The sequence below is a fragment of the Oncorhynchus clarkii genome, chromosome 15 (assembly GCF_045791955.1).
Source record: "Oncorhynchus clarkii lewisi isolate Uvic-CL-2024 chromosome 15, UVic_Ocla_1.0, whole genome shotgun sequence".
Lineage (NCBI taxonomy): Eukaryota > Metazoa > Chordata > Actinopteri > Salmoniformes > Salmonidae > Oncorhynchus > Oncorhynchus clarkii.
The window spans coordinates 31,685,914-31,703,927 of NC_092161.1; the positions used below are offsets into that span (position 1 = coordinate 31,685,914).

Here is an 18,014-nt window from a genome sequence, read left to right on the forward strand (position 1 = left end):
GAAGGAGAGAATTAGAGAATGCACACTTAGATTCACACAGGACACCGAATAGGACAGGAGAAGTACTCCAGATATAACAAACTGACCCTAGCCCCCCGACACATAAACTACTGCAGCATAAATACTGGAGGCTGAGACGGGAGGGGTCAGGAGACACTGTGGCCCCATCCGAGGACACCCCCGGACAGGGCCAAACAGGAAGGATATAACCCCACCCACTTTGCCAAAGCACAGCCCCCACACCACTAGAGGGATATCTTCAACCACCAACTTACCATCCTGAGACAAGGCTGAGTATAGCCCACAAAGACCTCCGCCACGGCACAACCCAAGGGGGGGGGGGGGGTGCCAACCCAGACAGGATGACCACATCAGTGAATCAACCCACTCAGGTGACGCACCCCCTCCAGGGACGGCATGAGAGAGCCCCAGTAAGCCAGTGACTCAGCCCCTGTAATAGGGTTAGAGGCAGAGAATCCCAGTGGAAAGAGGGGAACCGGCCAGGCAGAGACAGCAAGGGCGGTTCGTTGCTCCAGAGCCTTTCCGTTCACCCTCCCACTCCTGGGCCAGACTACACTCAATCATATGACCCACTGAAGAGATGAGTCTTCAGCAGAGACTTAAAGGTTGAGACCGAGTTTGCGTCTCTGACATGGGTAGGCAGACCGTTCCATAAAAATGGAGCTCTATAGGAGAAAGCCCTGCCTCCAGCTGTTTGCTTAGAAATTCTAGGGACAATTAGGAGGCCTGCGTCTTGTGACCTTAGCGTACGTGTAGGTATGTACGGCAGGACCAAATCAGAGAGATAGGTAGGAGCAAGCCCATGTAATGCTTTGTAGGTTAGCAGTAAAACCTTGAAATCAGCCCTTGCTTTGACAGGAAGCAAGTGTAGAGAGGCTAGCACTGGAGTAATATGATCAAATTTTTTGGTTCTAGTCAGGATTCTAGCAGCCGTATTTAGCACTAACTGAAGTTTATTTAGTGCTTTATCCGGGTAGCCGGAAAGTAGAGCATTGCAGTAGTCTAACCTAGAAGTGACAAAAGCATGGATTAATTTTTCTGCATCATTTTTGGACAGAAAGTTTCTGATTTTTGCAATGTTACGTAGATGGAAAAAAGCTGTCCTTGAAATGGTCTTGATATGTTCTTCAAAAGAGAGATCAGGGTCCAGAGTAACGCCGAGGTCCTTCACAGTTTTATTTGAGACGACTGTACAACCATTAAGATTAATTGTCAGATTCAACAGAAGATCTCTTTGTTTCTTGGGACCTAGAACAAGCATTTCTGTTTTGTCCGAGTTTAAAAGTAGAAAGTTTGCAGCCATCCACTTCCTTATGTCTGAAACGCATTCTTCTAGCAAGGGCAATTTTGGGGCTTCACCATGTTTCATTGAAATGTACAGCTGTGTGTCATCCGCATAGCAGTGAAAGTTAACATTATGTTTTCGAATAACATCCCCAAGAGGTAAAATATATAGTGAAAACAATAGTGGTCCTAAAACGGAACCTTGAGGAACACCGAAATTTACAGTTGATTTGTCAGAGGACAAACCATTCACAGAGACAAACTGATATCTTTCCGACAGATAAGATCTAAACCAGGCCAGAACTTGTCCGTGTAGACCAATTTGGGTTTCCAATCTCTCCAAAAGAATGTGGTGATCGATGGTATCAAAAGCAGCACTAAGGTCTAGAAGCACGAGGACAGATGCAGAGCCTCGGTCCGATGCCTCGCTCCCTTGATTGGGAGGGGTGACGACCGTCCCACTCTGTCTGCCGAATTCGAATTCTTTCTCTCTGCTCTGGTTTTCCTTAATAGGATGTCGGTGGGCGGAGCTGTGAGGGTTGTCAGCGAAATGGTGTACACCTGGGCTCGGGGTTCCCCCATACATTGAAGAGACTCTCTCCACGCAAACACACTGTTGTTTTGGCTGTGGCATTTTGAGGCTTCTTTGTGTCATTTGTTTTGGCAGCTCTCAACACCCCTTATTGTCACAATCTATGCATGCGTCCACTCACGTACACTACTGACGACACACGCCATTGTTACTCGGATATAGTTTACTTTATTTAATAATATGATTGTTATTTCTTTATCTCCGGGTTGTCTCCCTCTTTGTTGCGGGCTACGAGCCGGTTCGTAACACATTGGAACTGGTGTGTATGCGTGTTTCCCTCTAACAGGAGAGGGAATTTCAGGAAAATAGCATAGTTTCACTGTAGTTGTCCTTTTTCATCATCATCTCTGCCAAGGCCACACTATTGGTCACCAGTACTTAATTGTGGCACTGGGTGCTGTGTTAATTCCAGAGGGAAAGCAAATGTCTGACACGGATTTAGCATGAAAGTCTCCCGCCCGGTCTGCAGTGAGAGATAGAGGGTAAACAAGAGTGTGAAAACACACAGCGCGTTAGTCACGGCCCTTCAATTATTAAACTGTACATGTAGGAGTCAAACAGGACACTGACAAAGGCTTAACTTTGTCTGTCTCAATGGTCCAATCTCCTAAAGAGAGAGAGAGAGGTCTTTGCAGCCATTGAGCCATGAGAGAGAGGGGGGGTGTATAAGGAGCATTGAAATAATAGGGATCGCCAATGGCGATCAGCGTTTATCCACCAATTTTTGTTTTACCACTACATCACTGATATATGTAATGTTGTTTCTAGCTTCGGTATTATGTATTTATTGCGTACAAAACACCTCAACCAAACTTGCCTGGTCACCAGCAGGTTAGGTTGAAACCGGGTCTAGTGTGTGATGCTGATCTATGACTGCAGGTGCCAGCATGAGGATGTCAGACAGAGAGCACTGTGGGGCATCATCGCTGTAGCCATGGAAACAATGGGACCTTATTAGGGCCAGATGGAATTGGCAAGTGCCCCTGGAAATGATTCATAAGTACCTGTGGAATTAATTCATATGAAATCAAATGCCGCTAAAAATCATTATTAATGGTCATATAGTCACAATAGTTGTATTGATTGAACATCCAGATAGTAGCTGTAAGGCATCAGTGTTGTAGCCATTGCGGAAACCATTCTTCATAGATTCTGTCTGCCCTGTCCAGGGTCTGGCATTTAACAACAGAGGAGTGTTTCATTTGGCATTTCATGGTGCAGGAATCGAGAATTGTGGATTTTATTTGATGAACTAATATACGAATATACGGTGTCCACAGTGTCCGTATTAGGACAGCCTCAGTCTCAACAACTACTTCTGAGACTGAAGCTGTCCTAATATGGACAGCGTACAAATACGTTTTGATGGTCTCTGTCAATAAACATTCCAATCTCAGATTGTGCAGATATTTTGGTTAATGATTCAGACGACTTCAGTGGCGTTTGCCTTCTGTAACTTAAATTCTTGGTTAATAGTGCTTGAATCACAGATCAGGCCGTGACAGATAGTGATAGAATTGTCGCGAGCAGTATCCATCATATGAATGATGAAAGATGGCGTGTATGTAATTGGACATGAATTAGTTAAGAGCAACTGATAAATTGTGCCTTGATCTCTGCTAGGATTCTTTAGGTCATAAACGTCTGATGTGGGAAAAGCGATAGCAGGGATATCTATCGTCTGCATAGGGTTGCAAAAATACTTTCCCCAAATTCCCAGGTTTTCCAGAAATCCATGTTGGAAGACCTCTGTAAATAGGAGGGAATAAACAGAATCTTACCAACCAGGATTTCTGGAAAACACAGGGTGATTTAAGGAAATAATTATCTTCAAACGTAAGGACAAACAACACATGCGTGTGAGTGCTTACTTGTGTGTGTGTGTGTGTGTGTGCCTGCCTGCCTGGTTGCCTGCCTGTGTATGGATGCCGTGCGTTCCTGCAAGCGTGTGTGTGTGTGTGTGTGTGTGTGTGTGTGTGTGTGTGTGTGTGTGTGTGTGTGTGAGTGAGAGAGAGTGTGCATGAGAGCTCATAAGCGCTTAATCCCGGGCGTCCCTGGGGAGTGCTTCATTAATTATGCAGAGCGTTTAAAGCGCCCTGCACCATGGGGCAACATCTGGCGCAGGACGCGTGAGCCATCAATGCATGGACAGAGCAGGTTCTCTGGGTCGAGGACTCCGTCGGGAGGTGGAACGCCAACCGACCAGTGCCACAGTGCCCGCCTCCTCTCCCGCCAGAGCAGAAATAATATAATCAAATGGCTAACAAGAACATGGTCTCAATTACCCTTCAGTACACAATGTACTGTAGTTACTCTACGCTGCCCGGACAGTAGTGGAAAATCACTGCAACTCTGTTAGTTCTTCAGTAAATCTATTAGAAACATTATGCTTGAGATGAAGAAACCTTGCCCAGTTAGTGCCAGTGTTGCCATAGGGCTTGGTAGGATATTTTTGTTAATAGCTCAGTGATGTGTTTTAAAAGCAATACACAAGTAAACAGGAATTGAGCTGCAGGTCATGCTGTCTGGCGGAAGAATGAACTGACGGCAGAAACTCCCATGGTAGTATACTAAATGCACTGTATGTCTACTGGTGTGATCTAATGTAATGGCAAGCGACACTGTGTAGTATAAGGCTGTATATCCCACGCTGTTACAACACTAGTTATAAAACCTACAGCAGCTCTGACACCTTGTGGCCCCATAGAATACATCAGCCAGTTCGATTGTTAAGATATCTGAGTGAGGTACAGGCTCTTCTATTATTCAATGACATGACATTGAGGTGATCTACGTCACTAGACAGCATACGGCAGTTTGTTTTGTTTTCCACAATGTTCCTAAGCCATGTGACCTATTCACCGTTGGGTAAGGGTTGACATTATCACAACAATGACACGGCTTGTCCCCGGCACAACGACGCAGATTGTCCTTCAATTATGACTTCATGTGGGCTTGTGAATGGAGAAAGAGGAGGAGTCTCTCCTACTTTCACTCATATCTCTCTCCAGCCACGGGCCCAATCTATCTATGATTTGTGGAGATAGCACGAGTAGCAGACTGACTGTCCTGAATACGGTGAACCTAATGCGTGCTGCGTCCACCTACTCTCCTGTGTGGGAGCAACTGGGGACAATCTTTTGAATACTTTTTCCACAGAACATTCTGGAAGGTGTATCCTAGATTAACCATATTTCAGGGCCACCACAGTAAGGTAAGACATTTTTATTTCACATATGTTCATCAGTCTTATAACAGTATAATTTAGGAACAATCCACTTAATTGTACTGGGAACAGTCCATGCACTGTTGCAGTGTAACAATGTGGAATAGGGATGTCTGAGAGACATTCTGAAACAAAAACAAACTGCCTAATGTGGTGCAGCGGAGTAAAGCACAGACATCTAAACTATTTAATTGGTTGATGTATAAGGTGTCAATAATAATCAAGATGTTATTGTCGTAGCGAAATGAAGAGCGGCTTCTGACTAATATGACTTTTGAAATGAAGGCACGGACATTTATTGAAATGACTGTACTGAAAAGACTTCCGTACTGAAATGACTTCTGTACTTCTGTCCGTAGATACTGACCATGGGAGATTGCATCTCAGTCCGTGCTCTGCTAATGCTTCTGGCCCTAGTCAGCTATCTAATTGCACTGACATTCAACATATTGGCTCTATTTGGGCCCTGGACAGGTGAATTCTTACAGTCCATTTCAAGTCAATGACATCTGTACGAAATATACTGTAATATTTTGTAACCTGTGTGTTTGTACATGCAGGTGCTTTCATGCAAACCACACAGTATGTACTGAGCAAGTCCACAACGCACCTAACCCCAGATAGATGGGTACTCTTTCTATGGGATGTCCTTAACATCTGGTTGATTGGCATGTTCATCTATCTGATACACAATCTCCGTAGAAGGTAAGATACTGTACATTAAAGCTAAACTCTCGTTGACACCAAAACAACTCATTTAAACATGGGTCCTTAAGACATTTTGGTCATTTGCCTTCCCAAAACCTGTCTGGAATTCAATCAACTTTGCACTGGATATTAGCCTGGTCCCAGATCTGTTCCTGCTATCTTGCTAAAATCCTTGTCACTCATTGTCAATCTAATAATGACAATTCTATAAAGAGTTGGCAAGAGAGTAAAAACAGACTGGCATTCAGGCTAACTGACGTGACATAAGAAAATAAATTACTGGTCTGTATTTATTGTGAGACAAAACAAAGTGTATTTTTTAAAGTTCAGAAAGTGTGATTTTTACTGTCCTGGCTAGGGTTGCAGAATTTCCCCAAATTCCCTGGTTTTCCAGAATGTGTGCTTATTCCCTCACAATTACGTGAATCTTCCAACCGGGGTTTCTGGAAAACCAGGACACTTAGGAAAAGTTAGTGGAATTTTGCAACCCTTGTCCTGGCTCTGATGATGATGATGCTGTTATTAATTATGATGATGATGATGTTATTAATTATAATGATGATGATGATGATGGTCTTGTTCCTTAGGGAAGCTTATACATGGATGTACACCACTCCTGCTGTCCTGCCCTATGGATTCTACTTGTCCTGGATCGTAAATAGCATGTTGAATATGGCATGGTTATTTCTGTACGACAAAGAGTAAGTGTTTATATATTTAGGTGTATTTACTGTACGATAATATAAAACATTTGGTTCTATTTCAAATACTTGTTTCGATGTCTCACTATGGGATATGCCTGGGTGTGTCCACAAGCTCGAAGTAACCGCCAACTGGTCTTTCTCACCTCTCCTTCTTGTGGAATCTTCAAAAAGTTATCCTCGTCAAGACTAGATTTCTGGTTTCCTACCAAACCGTTGTCAGGCGAAACCATGAGGTTAACACTGCTGAACATAGGACTTCAGCTTCTGACAATAGTGTTGAGTACTGAACGAAAAGGTTTTGCTTTGAGTAGAATATATTTTTTTCTTGTCAGTCTCCGTTTAGCTAGCATCACACGGCTAGCTATCGAGATTTGGTTAGCCATCGACGCAAGGCTTTAGCTAACTTGGCTAACTAGCTGCAATCTGCAGTTGAAACAATTACAAATCATGGTCCCCGCCACTGTTTCTTTATTTTCTTTCTTTTTAATTTTTTTTAGTTGAAGTCGGAAGTTGACATACACTTAGGTTGGAGCCATTAAAACTCGTTTTTCAACCACTCCACAAATTTCTTGTAAACAAACTACAGTTTTGGCAAGTTGGTTCAGACATCTACTTTGTGCATGACACAAGTAATTTCCCCAACAATTATTTACAGATTATTTCACTTATAAATCACTGTATCACAATTCCAGTGGGTCAGAATTTTACATACACTAAGTTGACTGTGCCTTTAAACAGCTTGGAAAATTCCAGAAAATTATGTCATGATGTCATTTCAAGGCCTATCTTCAAACTCAGTGCCTCTTTGCTTGACATCATGAGACAATCATAAGAAATCAGCCAAGAGCTCAGAAAACAATTGTGGCCCTCCACAAGTCTGGTTCATCCTTGTGAGCAATTTCTAAATGCCTAAAGGTACCACGTTCATATGTACAAACAGTAGTACACAGGTAAAAGCACCAGGGGACAACGCAGCCATCATACCGCTCAGGAAGGAGATGCGTTCTGTCTCCTAGAGATGAATGTACTTTGGTGCGAAAAGTGCAAAACAATCCCAGAACAACAGAAAAGGACCTTGTGAAGATGCTGGAGGAAACAGGTACAAAAGTATCTATATCCACAGTAAAACGAGTCTATATACACAGAACCTGAAAGGCCGCTCAGCAAGGAAGAAGCCACTGCTTCAAAACCACAATAAAAAAGCCAGACTATGGGTGGCAACTGCACATGGGGACAAAGATCGTACATTTTGGAGAAATGTCCTCTGGTCTGATGAAACAAAAATATAACTGTTTGGCCATAATGGCCATCAATATGTTTGGAGGAAAAAGGGGGAGGTTTGTAAGCTGAAGAACACCATCCCAACCATGAAGCACAGGGGTGACAGCATCATGTTGTGGGGGTGCTTTGCTGCAGGAGGGACTGGTGCACTTCACAAAATAGATGGCAACATGAGGTAGTAAAATGATGTGCATATATTGTAACAACATCTCAAGACATCAGGAAGTTAAAGCTTGGTCGCAAATGTGTCTTCCAAATGGACAATGACCTCAAGCATACTTCCAAAGTTGAGGCAAAATGGCTTAAGGACAACAAAGTCCAGGTATTATAGTGGCCATCACAAAGCCCTGACCTCAATACTATAGAAAATGTGTGGGCAGAACTGAAACAGCGTGTGCGAGCAAGGAGGCCTACAAACCTGATTCAGTTACACCAGCTCTGTCAGGAGGAATGGGCCAAAATTCACCCAACGTATTGTGTGAAGCTTGTGGAAGGCTACCCAAAACGTTTGACCCAAGTTAAACAATTTGAAGACAATGCTACCAAATACTAATTGAGTGTATGTAAACTTCTGACCCACTGGGAATGTGATGAAAGAAATAACAGCTGAAATAAATCATTCTCTCTACTCTTATTCTGACATTTCACATTCTGAAAATAAAATGGTGATTCTAACTGACCTAAAACAGGGATTTTTTACTAGGATTAAATGTCAGGAATTGGGTCTTCTCCTGAGCAGTGATAGGTTAAGTGTGCCTTGAATTCTAAATGAATCACTGACAGTGTCACCAGCAAAGCACCCTCACACCATCACACCTCCTCCTCCATGCTTCATGGTGGGAACCACACATGCAGAGATTGCTCGTGTTTCTTGGCCCAAGCAAGACTCTTCTAATTGGTGTCCTTTAGTAATGGTTTCTTTGCAGCATTTATTTGGGCTGCAATTTCTGAGGCTGGTAAATCTAATGAACGTATCCTCTGCAGCAGAGCTAACTCTGTGTCTTCCTTTCCTGTGGCTGTCCTCATGAGAGCCAGTTTAATCATGGTGCAACTGCATCATAGGGTTTTTGCGACTGCACTTGAAGAAACTCAAAGTTCTTGAAAATCTCCAGATTGACTAAAGTAATGATGGACTGTCGTTTCTCTTTGCTTATTTGAGCTGTTCTTGCCATCATATGGACTTGGTATTTTACCAAATAGGACTATCTTCTGTATACCACCCCTACCTTGTCACAACTGATTGGCTGAAACACATTATTAAGAAGGAAATAAATTCCATGAATTAACTCTTAACAAAGCACACCTGTTAATTGAAATGCATTCCAGGTGACTACCTCATGAAGCTGGTTGAGAGAATGCCAAGAATGTGCAAAGCTGTCATCAAGGCAAAGGGTGGCTACTTTGGAAAATCTCAAATATGAAAGATTTTTTGATTTGTTTAACACTTTTTTGGTTACTACATGATTCCATATGTGTTAATTCATAGTTTTGATGTCTTCACTATTATTCTGCAACCTAGAAAATAGTCAAAATAAAGGTAAACCCTTGAATGAGTAGTTGTTTCAACTTTTGGCTGGTACTCTATATGAATATACAGTGGGGCAAAAAAGTATTTAGTCAGCCACCAATTGTGCAAGTTCTCCCACTTAAAAAGATGAGAGAGGCCTGTAATTTTCTACATAGGTACACTTCAAATATGACAGACAAAATAAATAAAAAATCCAGAAAATCAGGATATTTTATTTATTTATTTGCAAATTATGGTGGAAAATAAGTATTTGGTCAATAACAAAAGTTTATCTCAATACTTTGTTATATACCCTTTGTTGGCAATGACAGAGGTCAAACTTTTTCTGTAAGTCTTCACAAGCTTTTCACACACTGTTGCTGGTATTTTGGCCCATTCCTCCATGCAGATCTCCTCTAGAGCAGTGATGTTTTGGGGCTGTTGCTAGGCAACACGGACTTTCAACTCCCTCCAAAGATTTTCTATGGGGTTGAAATCTGGAGACTGGCTAGGCCACTCCTTGAAATGCTTCTTACGAAGCCACTCCTTCGTTGCCCGGGCGGTGTGTTTGGGATCATTGTCATGCTGATAGACCCAGCCACGTTTCATCTTCAATGCCCTTGCTGATGGAAGGAGGTTTTCACTCAAAATCTGACGAAACATGGCCCCATTCATTCTTTCCTTTACACGGATCAGTCGTCCTGGTCCCTTTGCAGAAAAACAGCCCCAAAGCATGATGTTTCCACCCCCATGGTGTGGTGTTCTTTGGATGCAACTCAACATTCTTTGTCCTCCAAACACGACGAGTTGAGTTTTTACCAAAAAGTTATATTTTGGTTTCATCTGACCATACGACATTCTCCCAATCTTCTTCTGGATCATCCAAATGCTCTCTAGCAAACTTCAGACGGGCCTGGACATGTACTGGCTTAAGCAGGGGGACACGTCTGGCACTGCAGGATTTGAGTCCCTGGCGGCGTAGTGTGTTAATGGTACTCTTTGTTACTTTGGTCCCAGCTCTCTGCAGGTCATTCACTAGGTCCCCTCGTGTGGTTCTGGGATTTTTGCTCACCGTTCTTGTGATCATTTTGACCCCACGGGGTGAGATCTTGCGTGGAGCCCCAGATCGAGGGAGATTATCAGTGATCTTGTATGTCTTCCATTTCCTAATAATTGCTCTCACAGTTGATTTCTTCAAACCAAGCGGCTTACCTGTTGCAGATTCAGTCTTCCCAGCCTGGTGCAGGTCTACAATTTTGTTTCTGGTGTCCTTTGACAGCTCTTTGGTCTTGGCCATAGTGGAGTTTGGAGTGTGACTGTTTGAGGTTGTGGACAGGTGTCTTTTATACAGATAACAAGTTCAAACAGGTGCCATTAATACAGATAATGTGTGGAGGACAGAGGAGCCTCTTAAAGAAGAAGTTACAGGTCTGTGAGAGCCAGAAATCTTGCTTGTTTGTAGGTGACCAAATACTTATTTTCCACCATAATTTGCAAATAAATTCATTAAAAATCCTACAATGTGATTTTCTGGATTTTTCTTTCTAATTTTGTGTGTCATAGTTGAAGTGTACCTATGCTGAAAATTACAGGCCTCTCTCATCTTTTTAAGTGGGACAACTTGCACAATTGGTGGCTGACTAAATACTTTTTGCCCCACTGTATACAGTGCATTTGGAAAGTATACAGACCTCTTGACTTTTCCAAATTTTGTTACGTTACAGCCTTATTCTAAAAGTGATTAACAATTTTTTTTCCCTCATCAACCTACACGATATACCCCATAAGGACAAAGTGAAAACAGGTTATTAGAAATGTTTGACGTGTGTGTGTGTGTATATACACACACACGTCAAACATTTCTGATAACCTGTTTTCACTTTGTCATTATGGGGTATTTCGTGTATATTTCGTGTATATATATATATATTTGTTTTAAATGTACATATGTATTCAGACCCTTTGCTATGACCCTTTGCTACTAGAAATTGAGCTCAGATTTTCCATTGTTTCCATTGATAATCCTTGAGATGTTTCAACAACTTGATTGAAGTCCACCTGTGGTAAGTTCAATTGATTGGACATGATTTGGAAAGGCACACACCTGTCTATAGCAGGTCCCACAGTTGACAGTGCATGTCAGAGCAAAGACCAAGTCATGAGTTTGAAGGAATTGTCTGTAGAGCTGCGAGACAGGATTGTGTCGAGGCACAGATCTGGGGAAGGGTACCAAAAATTGTCTGCAGCATTGAAGGTCCCCAAGAACACAGTTGTCTCAGTCCCCAAGAACACAGTCTCCATTCTTGAATGGAATAAGTTTGGAACCACCAAGACTCTTCCTAGAGCTGGCAGCCCGACCAAACTGAGCAATCAGGGGAGAAGGGTCTTGGTCAGGGTGGTGACCAAGAACCTGAAATTCACTCTGACAGAACTCCAGAGGAAGAGAACCTTCCAGAAGGACAACCATATCTGCAGCACTCAACCTATGTAGCCTTTATGGTAGAGTGGCCAGACGGAAGACACTCCTCAGTAAAAGGCACATGACAGCTCACTTGGTGTTAGCCAAAAGGCACCTAAAGAATCTCAGACCATGAGAAAGAAGATTCTCTTTGGTTAAACCAAGATTGAACTCTTTGGACTGAATGCCAAGCGTCACGTCTGGAGGAAACCTGGCACCATCCCTACAGTGAAGCATGGTGGTGGAAATATCATGCTGTGGGGATGTTTTTCAGCAGCAAGGGACTGAGAGACTAGTCAGGATTGAGGGAAAGATAAACAGAGCAAAGTACAGAGAGATCCTTGATGAAACCTGCTCCAGAGCGCTCAGGACCTCAGACTGGGGCTAAGGTTTACCTTCCGACAGGACAACAACCCTGAGCACACAGCAAAGACAGTGGCTTCGGGATAAGTTTCTGAATGTCCTTGAGTGGCCCAGCCACAGCCCGGACTTGAACCCGATTGAACATCTCTGGAGAGACGTAAAAAAAAGCTGTTCAGCAACACTACCCATCCAACTTGACTGAGCTTGAGAGGATCTGCAAAGAAGCTTGGGAGAAACTCCCCAAATACAGGTGTTCCGAGCTTGTAGCGTCACACCCAAGAAGACTCAAGCCGGTAATCGCTGCCAATAGTACTTCAACAAAGCACTGAGTAAAGGGTTTGAATACTTTTGTAAATGTGATATTTCAGTAGTTTTTTTAATACATTTGCACACATTTCGAAAAACCTGTTTTTGCTTAAAACAATTTAAACCATTTTAGAATAAGGCTGTAACATAACAAAAATGTGGGAAAAGTACAGGGGTCTAAATACTTTACCAATGCACTGTGTGTATTTTTTTATATATAATATACAGTTGAAGTTGGAAGAATACATACACTGTAGTCAAGTACATTTAAATAAGTTTTTTACAATTCCTGACATTTAATCCTAATACAATTTCCCTGTCTTAGGTCAGTTAGGATCACCACTTAATTTTTTATTTTTTATATTTTTTATATATTTTTTATATATATTTTTTATTTTTTTAATGTTTTATTTTTACCCCTTTTTCTCCCCAATTTCGTGGTATCCAATTGTTGTAGTAGCTACTATCTTGTCTCACGATTGTCGATGTCGTCATGATGTCAGTCCATCATTTGTGCCTACAGATTGACCCAGGGTTTTCCAAGGTAACTCCGACTTCATGCCTAAGGTCAGTGGCAATTACAATTGTCTCGCCTTGGAGCTTATGGCTTTCCACCCACCACCCTTCAATTCTACAGAAGAAGGGCACCGTATATTAGCATATAATAGTAAGGGTTAACAGCCCCTTGATGGCCTGAGCTGTCATTCCACCAGAGGTTTGGCTACCTCTTGGGCACTGTTCAAAGGCATCTCTTTAAAAGAGATTTGCTAGGCGGAATGTTGGGCCACCCTTCATATTTGTATGAGGTTTTTAGCCGACTGGACGTCACTGCACCTTCATTGGTGCATACTGTCTTCAGTGTCGGAGCCTCTGAGGGGTAATGTTAGCACTACCCTGGCTTTGGAGAGCATGTCTGCGTGACTGGAGTTGGCCAAATCCCACAGTGAGACATCCAAACAAGCATTTGAAATAGAACTTAAGGTTACTTGCGTAACCTCGTTTCTGTGAGAATATGAGGGAGATGTCTCACCAATTTTCCCTGCTCGCAAGAGTGCAAGGAAGAGAGGCATGCTTGAGAATGACCAATTGGTGGACGAGTTGGTTCCTTTATGGAGGAGAGGGGCTCACCTCATTTGCTACTTGACCTGTCTGTCTCCAACAGACGCTGTGCATTTGTTTTGTTTGATCTTTTGGACATGCCCAGACATATCACGTATATCTCATATTCTCATAGAACCAGGGTTACTTAAGTAACCTTAGGTTTTGATGTTTTGAGTTGTTTTGAGTTTCTACATTGAATATAAGGAACTAACTTATATACTTCTCAAGACAAATTACGTTTTCTAGCTTCTGTGTGTGTCATAGAAAGATGGTGCCAACGCTCCTGATCACAGCATTACAGGCCATCTCAAATTGCGTGATTATCATGTTCTCCTGCTGCGGACTGGTCGTCTATGGAGCGTGGCTCCACAAATATCACAACAATGATCTCTGGCTCATTCGAATATTGGTACAATCATTTCAACTTTTTTCTATGATTGCTTACAGAAACCTTCCACAAGTGTGCTTTTTGTTACAGACATGTGCCATTAGTTTATGGTGTCCATATTAGGACAACCTCAGTTTCAGAAGGACTGAAGCTGTCCTAATACGGACACCATATCTGTTAACTCTATTACAGGTGCAAAACGGAGTGGCTTTGTATGCAACATGGTGGGCTGTGGCTACCTTTTTACACTTGACCGTTGTTTTAGACCATCAAACCCCAATACCCAAGACAGACGCTGCCATAATGGTACTAGTGCTGCTCCAATTGGGACTCATAGGATGGTGAGAGTTTGTTCCTAACTTGTACCTAACCTCTCAATTCACCAAAGTGGTATTGAATCAATAAACCACATAGCTTAATAAACCATTTCTGCTTTGCCAGTAATATTTCCGTTGCAAATTGATGAACAGTACATTTGCTTGATATATATATATATATATATACAGTGCCTTGCGAAAGTATTCGGCCCCCTTGAACTTTGCGACCTTTTGCCACATTTCAGGCTTCAAACATAAAGATATAAAACTGTATTTTTTGTGATTTTGTGAAGAATCAACAACAAGTGGGACACAATCATGAAGTGGAACGACATTTATTGGATATTTCAAACTTTTTTAACAAATCAAAAACTGAAAAATTGGGCGTGCAAAATTATTCAGCCCCCTTAAGTTAATACTTTGTAGCGCCACCTTTTGCTGTGATTACAGCTGTAAGTCGCTTGGGGTATGTCTCTATCAGTTTTGCACATCGAGAGACTGAAATTTTTTCCCATTCCTCCTTGCAAAACAGCTCGAGCTCAGTGAGGTTGGATGGAGAGCATTTGTGAACAGCAGTTTTCAGTTCTTTCCACAGATTCTCGATTGGATTCAGGTCTGGACTTTGACTTGGCCATTCTAATACCTGGATATGTTTATTTTTGAACCATTCCATTGTAGATTTTGCTTTATGTTTTGGATCATTGTCTTGTTGGAAGACAAATCTCCGTCCCAGTCTCAGGTCTTTTGCAGACTCCATCAGGTTTTCTTCCAGAATGGTCCTGTATTTGGCTCCATCCATCTTCCCATCAATTTTAACCATCTTCCCTGTCCCTGCTGAAGAAAAGCAGGCCCAAACCATGATGCTGCCACCACCATGTTTGACAGTGGGGATGGTGTGTTCAGCTGTGTTGCTTTTACGCCAAACATAACGTTTTGCATTGTTGCCAAAAAGTTAAATTTTGGTTTCATCTGACCAGAGCACCTTCTTCCACATGTTTGGTGTGTCTCCCAAGTGGCTTGTGGCAAACTTTAAACAACACTTTTTATGGATATCTTTAAGAAATGGCTTTCTTCTTGCCACTATTCCATAAAGGCCAGATTTGTGCAATATACGACTGATTGTTGTCCTATGGACAGAGTCTCCCACCTCAGCTGTAGATCTCTGCAGTTCATCCAGAGTGATCATGGGCCTCTTGGCTGCATCTCTGATCAGTCTTCTCCTTGTATGAGCTGAAAGTTTAGAGGGACGGCCAGGTCTTGGTAGATTTGCAGTGGTCTGATACTCCTTCCATTTCAATATTATCGCTTGCACAGTGCTCCTTGGGATGTTTAAAGCTTGGGAAATCTTTTTGTATCCAAATCCGGCTTTAAACTTCTTCACAACAGTATCTCGGACCTGCCTGGTGTGTTCCTTGTTCTTCATGATGCTCTCTGCGCTTTTAACGGACCTCTGAGACTATCACAGTGCAGGTGCATTTATACGGAGACTTGATTACACACAGATGGATTGTATTTATCATCATTAGTCATTTAGGTCAACATTGGATCATTCAGAGATCCTCACTGAACTTCTGGAGAGAGTTTGCTGCACTGAAAGTAAAGGGGCTGAATAATTTTGCACGCCCAACTTTTCAGTTTTTGATTTGTTAAAAAAGTTTGAAATATCCAATACATGTCGTTCCACTTCATGATTGTGTCCCACTTGTTGTTGATTCTTCACAAAAAAATACAGTTTTATATCTTTATGTTTGAAGCCTGAAATGTGGCAAAAGGTCGCTAAGTTCAAGGGGGCCGAATACTTTCGCAAGGCACTGTATATATACCCTTTCTTTCTATCCAATTGTTGTAAGCGTGAGACTTAAAATTTTTTTTTTAAAAATCCTCCTTATTACTCTCTCAGGTTTGTCATAGAGAACTGGTACCTGGATAAGCACGTGCGCTACATCCTCACAGTGTACCCTGTGGTGATCCTGGTGTTGGCAGCGAGTGTGGCCAATCCAGCCACGCCCGGTACCCACATAGACATCATGTCTGGTAGGTCCTATGTCCCGAATGACTCCTAAATCCAGAGAACACCTGTAGGGCGTTTATACTATTAGTAGATTCCCATGGGTCTTGTACAAGCACACCATCCTTAACTGCAACTGATAAGCTGTTATATTTACTATATGTAAGTATAATGAACGGGTTATAGTTTATGCTATTGGCAATGTTTACACTATCTTCACCAGTGTCACTGTTATGTGTATCACTATCGGCAGTCACTGCGGTGACTTTTCCATGATTCTTATGTCTACCGTCCCTGACGCATCATCTCTTTTCCAGCCGTCATCTTGGCCATAACCAGTGTCATATTTATTGTACGCATCATCATGGTGTTATGGAAGCACAAGCATCAACCACTTTACGGAGAAGAGGAGCTCAGGTCACCGGTGGACATTGCCAGGACACAGAAGCTCATCTTCATGTGAGGGGAGACAGCTGCTGTGGATATATGTAGGCCCCTGTTGTTTTCCTTAACATTTAATGGCTGAGACCGATGTGACCAAATCCTCCCTATGTCCACAGCACATGTCGATGGAGATTTGGTACTTCGTTACTGGCTTTCCACAGGATGGGTGGGGCCTCTGCACTAGCCAATGCTAATGTCTTTCTCAGCTAATGAAATCATATCAATTACTGTGTGTCAAAACAATGAACAGAAACGCTCTCATGCTGTCAACACTAAAGTGATATTAATATGATCATGCTTTTATTGTTTTGTCCATCTTTTAGTACCACCACGTTGTTTGTATACCCTATTCTTGTCTACCTTTGTGTTTCTACCTTCTCTTTGAACGTCTTTGGTCCTAGGGATTCCCACAGTGAAAAAGCTGAAATTCACTACATTCCTTCAACAGAAATGGTTTGCTCAGTGGGAAATGAATATCCAACTAGTCAGTGACAACTGTGTGGAGTTTGGAATAACTATGTGAGCTTATTGCAGTATCGCAGGCACTGTGTCCTGGGATTTCCTATGATCTTCTATGTAGAATAATCCCATAACATTCTAACGACTCTTGTGTAGCTTGTGAGTGGCATAGAGCAAAATGCATATGCGCGTTCGCGAGCGTCATAGTGGGGTCTTAATAGTTTGTAGCTCATTCGGACTTTGCAGACATTTTTGTGAGAAGGGCCGTTTTCCGGATCCGCCCTTGTCTCACAAACAGTGCTCTAGTTCAACCCTGTCAATCAGGCTAATGTTTGTTGTCACCGATGCAGAAGAAATAGACAAATCCAATGCAAAACTCCAGAAGTCTGTAGCTCAAACACACACGATATTTAAGAGGGGTTGGAAGCACTAAATCACGCCGGGGTGACCGTTGGAATCAAAGTTGTGCTATATTGTAAAGCACTTTGGACTGCGCTTGTGTATGGGCATAAACAAATAAAGGTTTTTATTATACTTATTATTAATGAACTCATCTGTAAATAGTATTGTGATTTAATGATGCCCAAAACAACAGCTTACCATTGTGCAATAGTAGTGTAACTTAGTGGTTAGACACTTTTGGGAAATTGCAGCCACACACCCACATATAGTAGTGCCCTAGCGAGTGTCATGTTGCTCTGGCGATTCTATAGCAGTGATCTGTGAGGCTGCCAGTTGGCTCTTGGATAGGCTGAGCTCATTATGGACTGAATAGGAGTGTGTGTGTGTGTGTCTGTCACAGGCTTTCTACTCAGTTTCAGTAAAGGCATCCGAGGGTACACGCACA

The 18,014-nt window shown here is 42.3% G+C and overlaps 1 protein-coding gene across 2 annotated transcripts; it reads left to right on the forward strand.

Moving 5' to 3' along the window:
- Window positions 1–4,923: 4,923 nt before the first annotated feature.
- LOC139366776 (uncharacterized) lies at window positions 4,924–17,706 on the forward strand. 2 transcript variants are annotated; one of them, XM_071104479.1, is made up of 8 exons: window positions 4,924–5,111; window positions 5,483–5,597; window positions 5,684–5,828; window positions 6,419–6,532; window positions 13,798–13,960; window positions 14,132–14,280; window positions 16,157–16,290; window positions 16,582–17,706. In XM_071104479.1, exons 2-8 carry the CDS (start codon window positions 5,492–5,494, stop codon window positions 16,725–16,727), a joined length of 957 nt encoding a protein of 318 aa, XP_070960580.1. In that variant the 5' UTR covers window positions 4,924–5,111; window positions 5,483–5,491; the 3' UTR covers window positions 16,728–17,706. The 2 variants fall into 2 exon arrangements, with proteins under 2 accessions (XP_070960580.1, XP_070960581.1); XM_071104480.1 differs by having other exon boundaries at window positions 13,816–13,960.
- The last annotated feature ends 308 nt before the right edge of the window (window positions 17,707–18,014 follow it).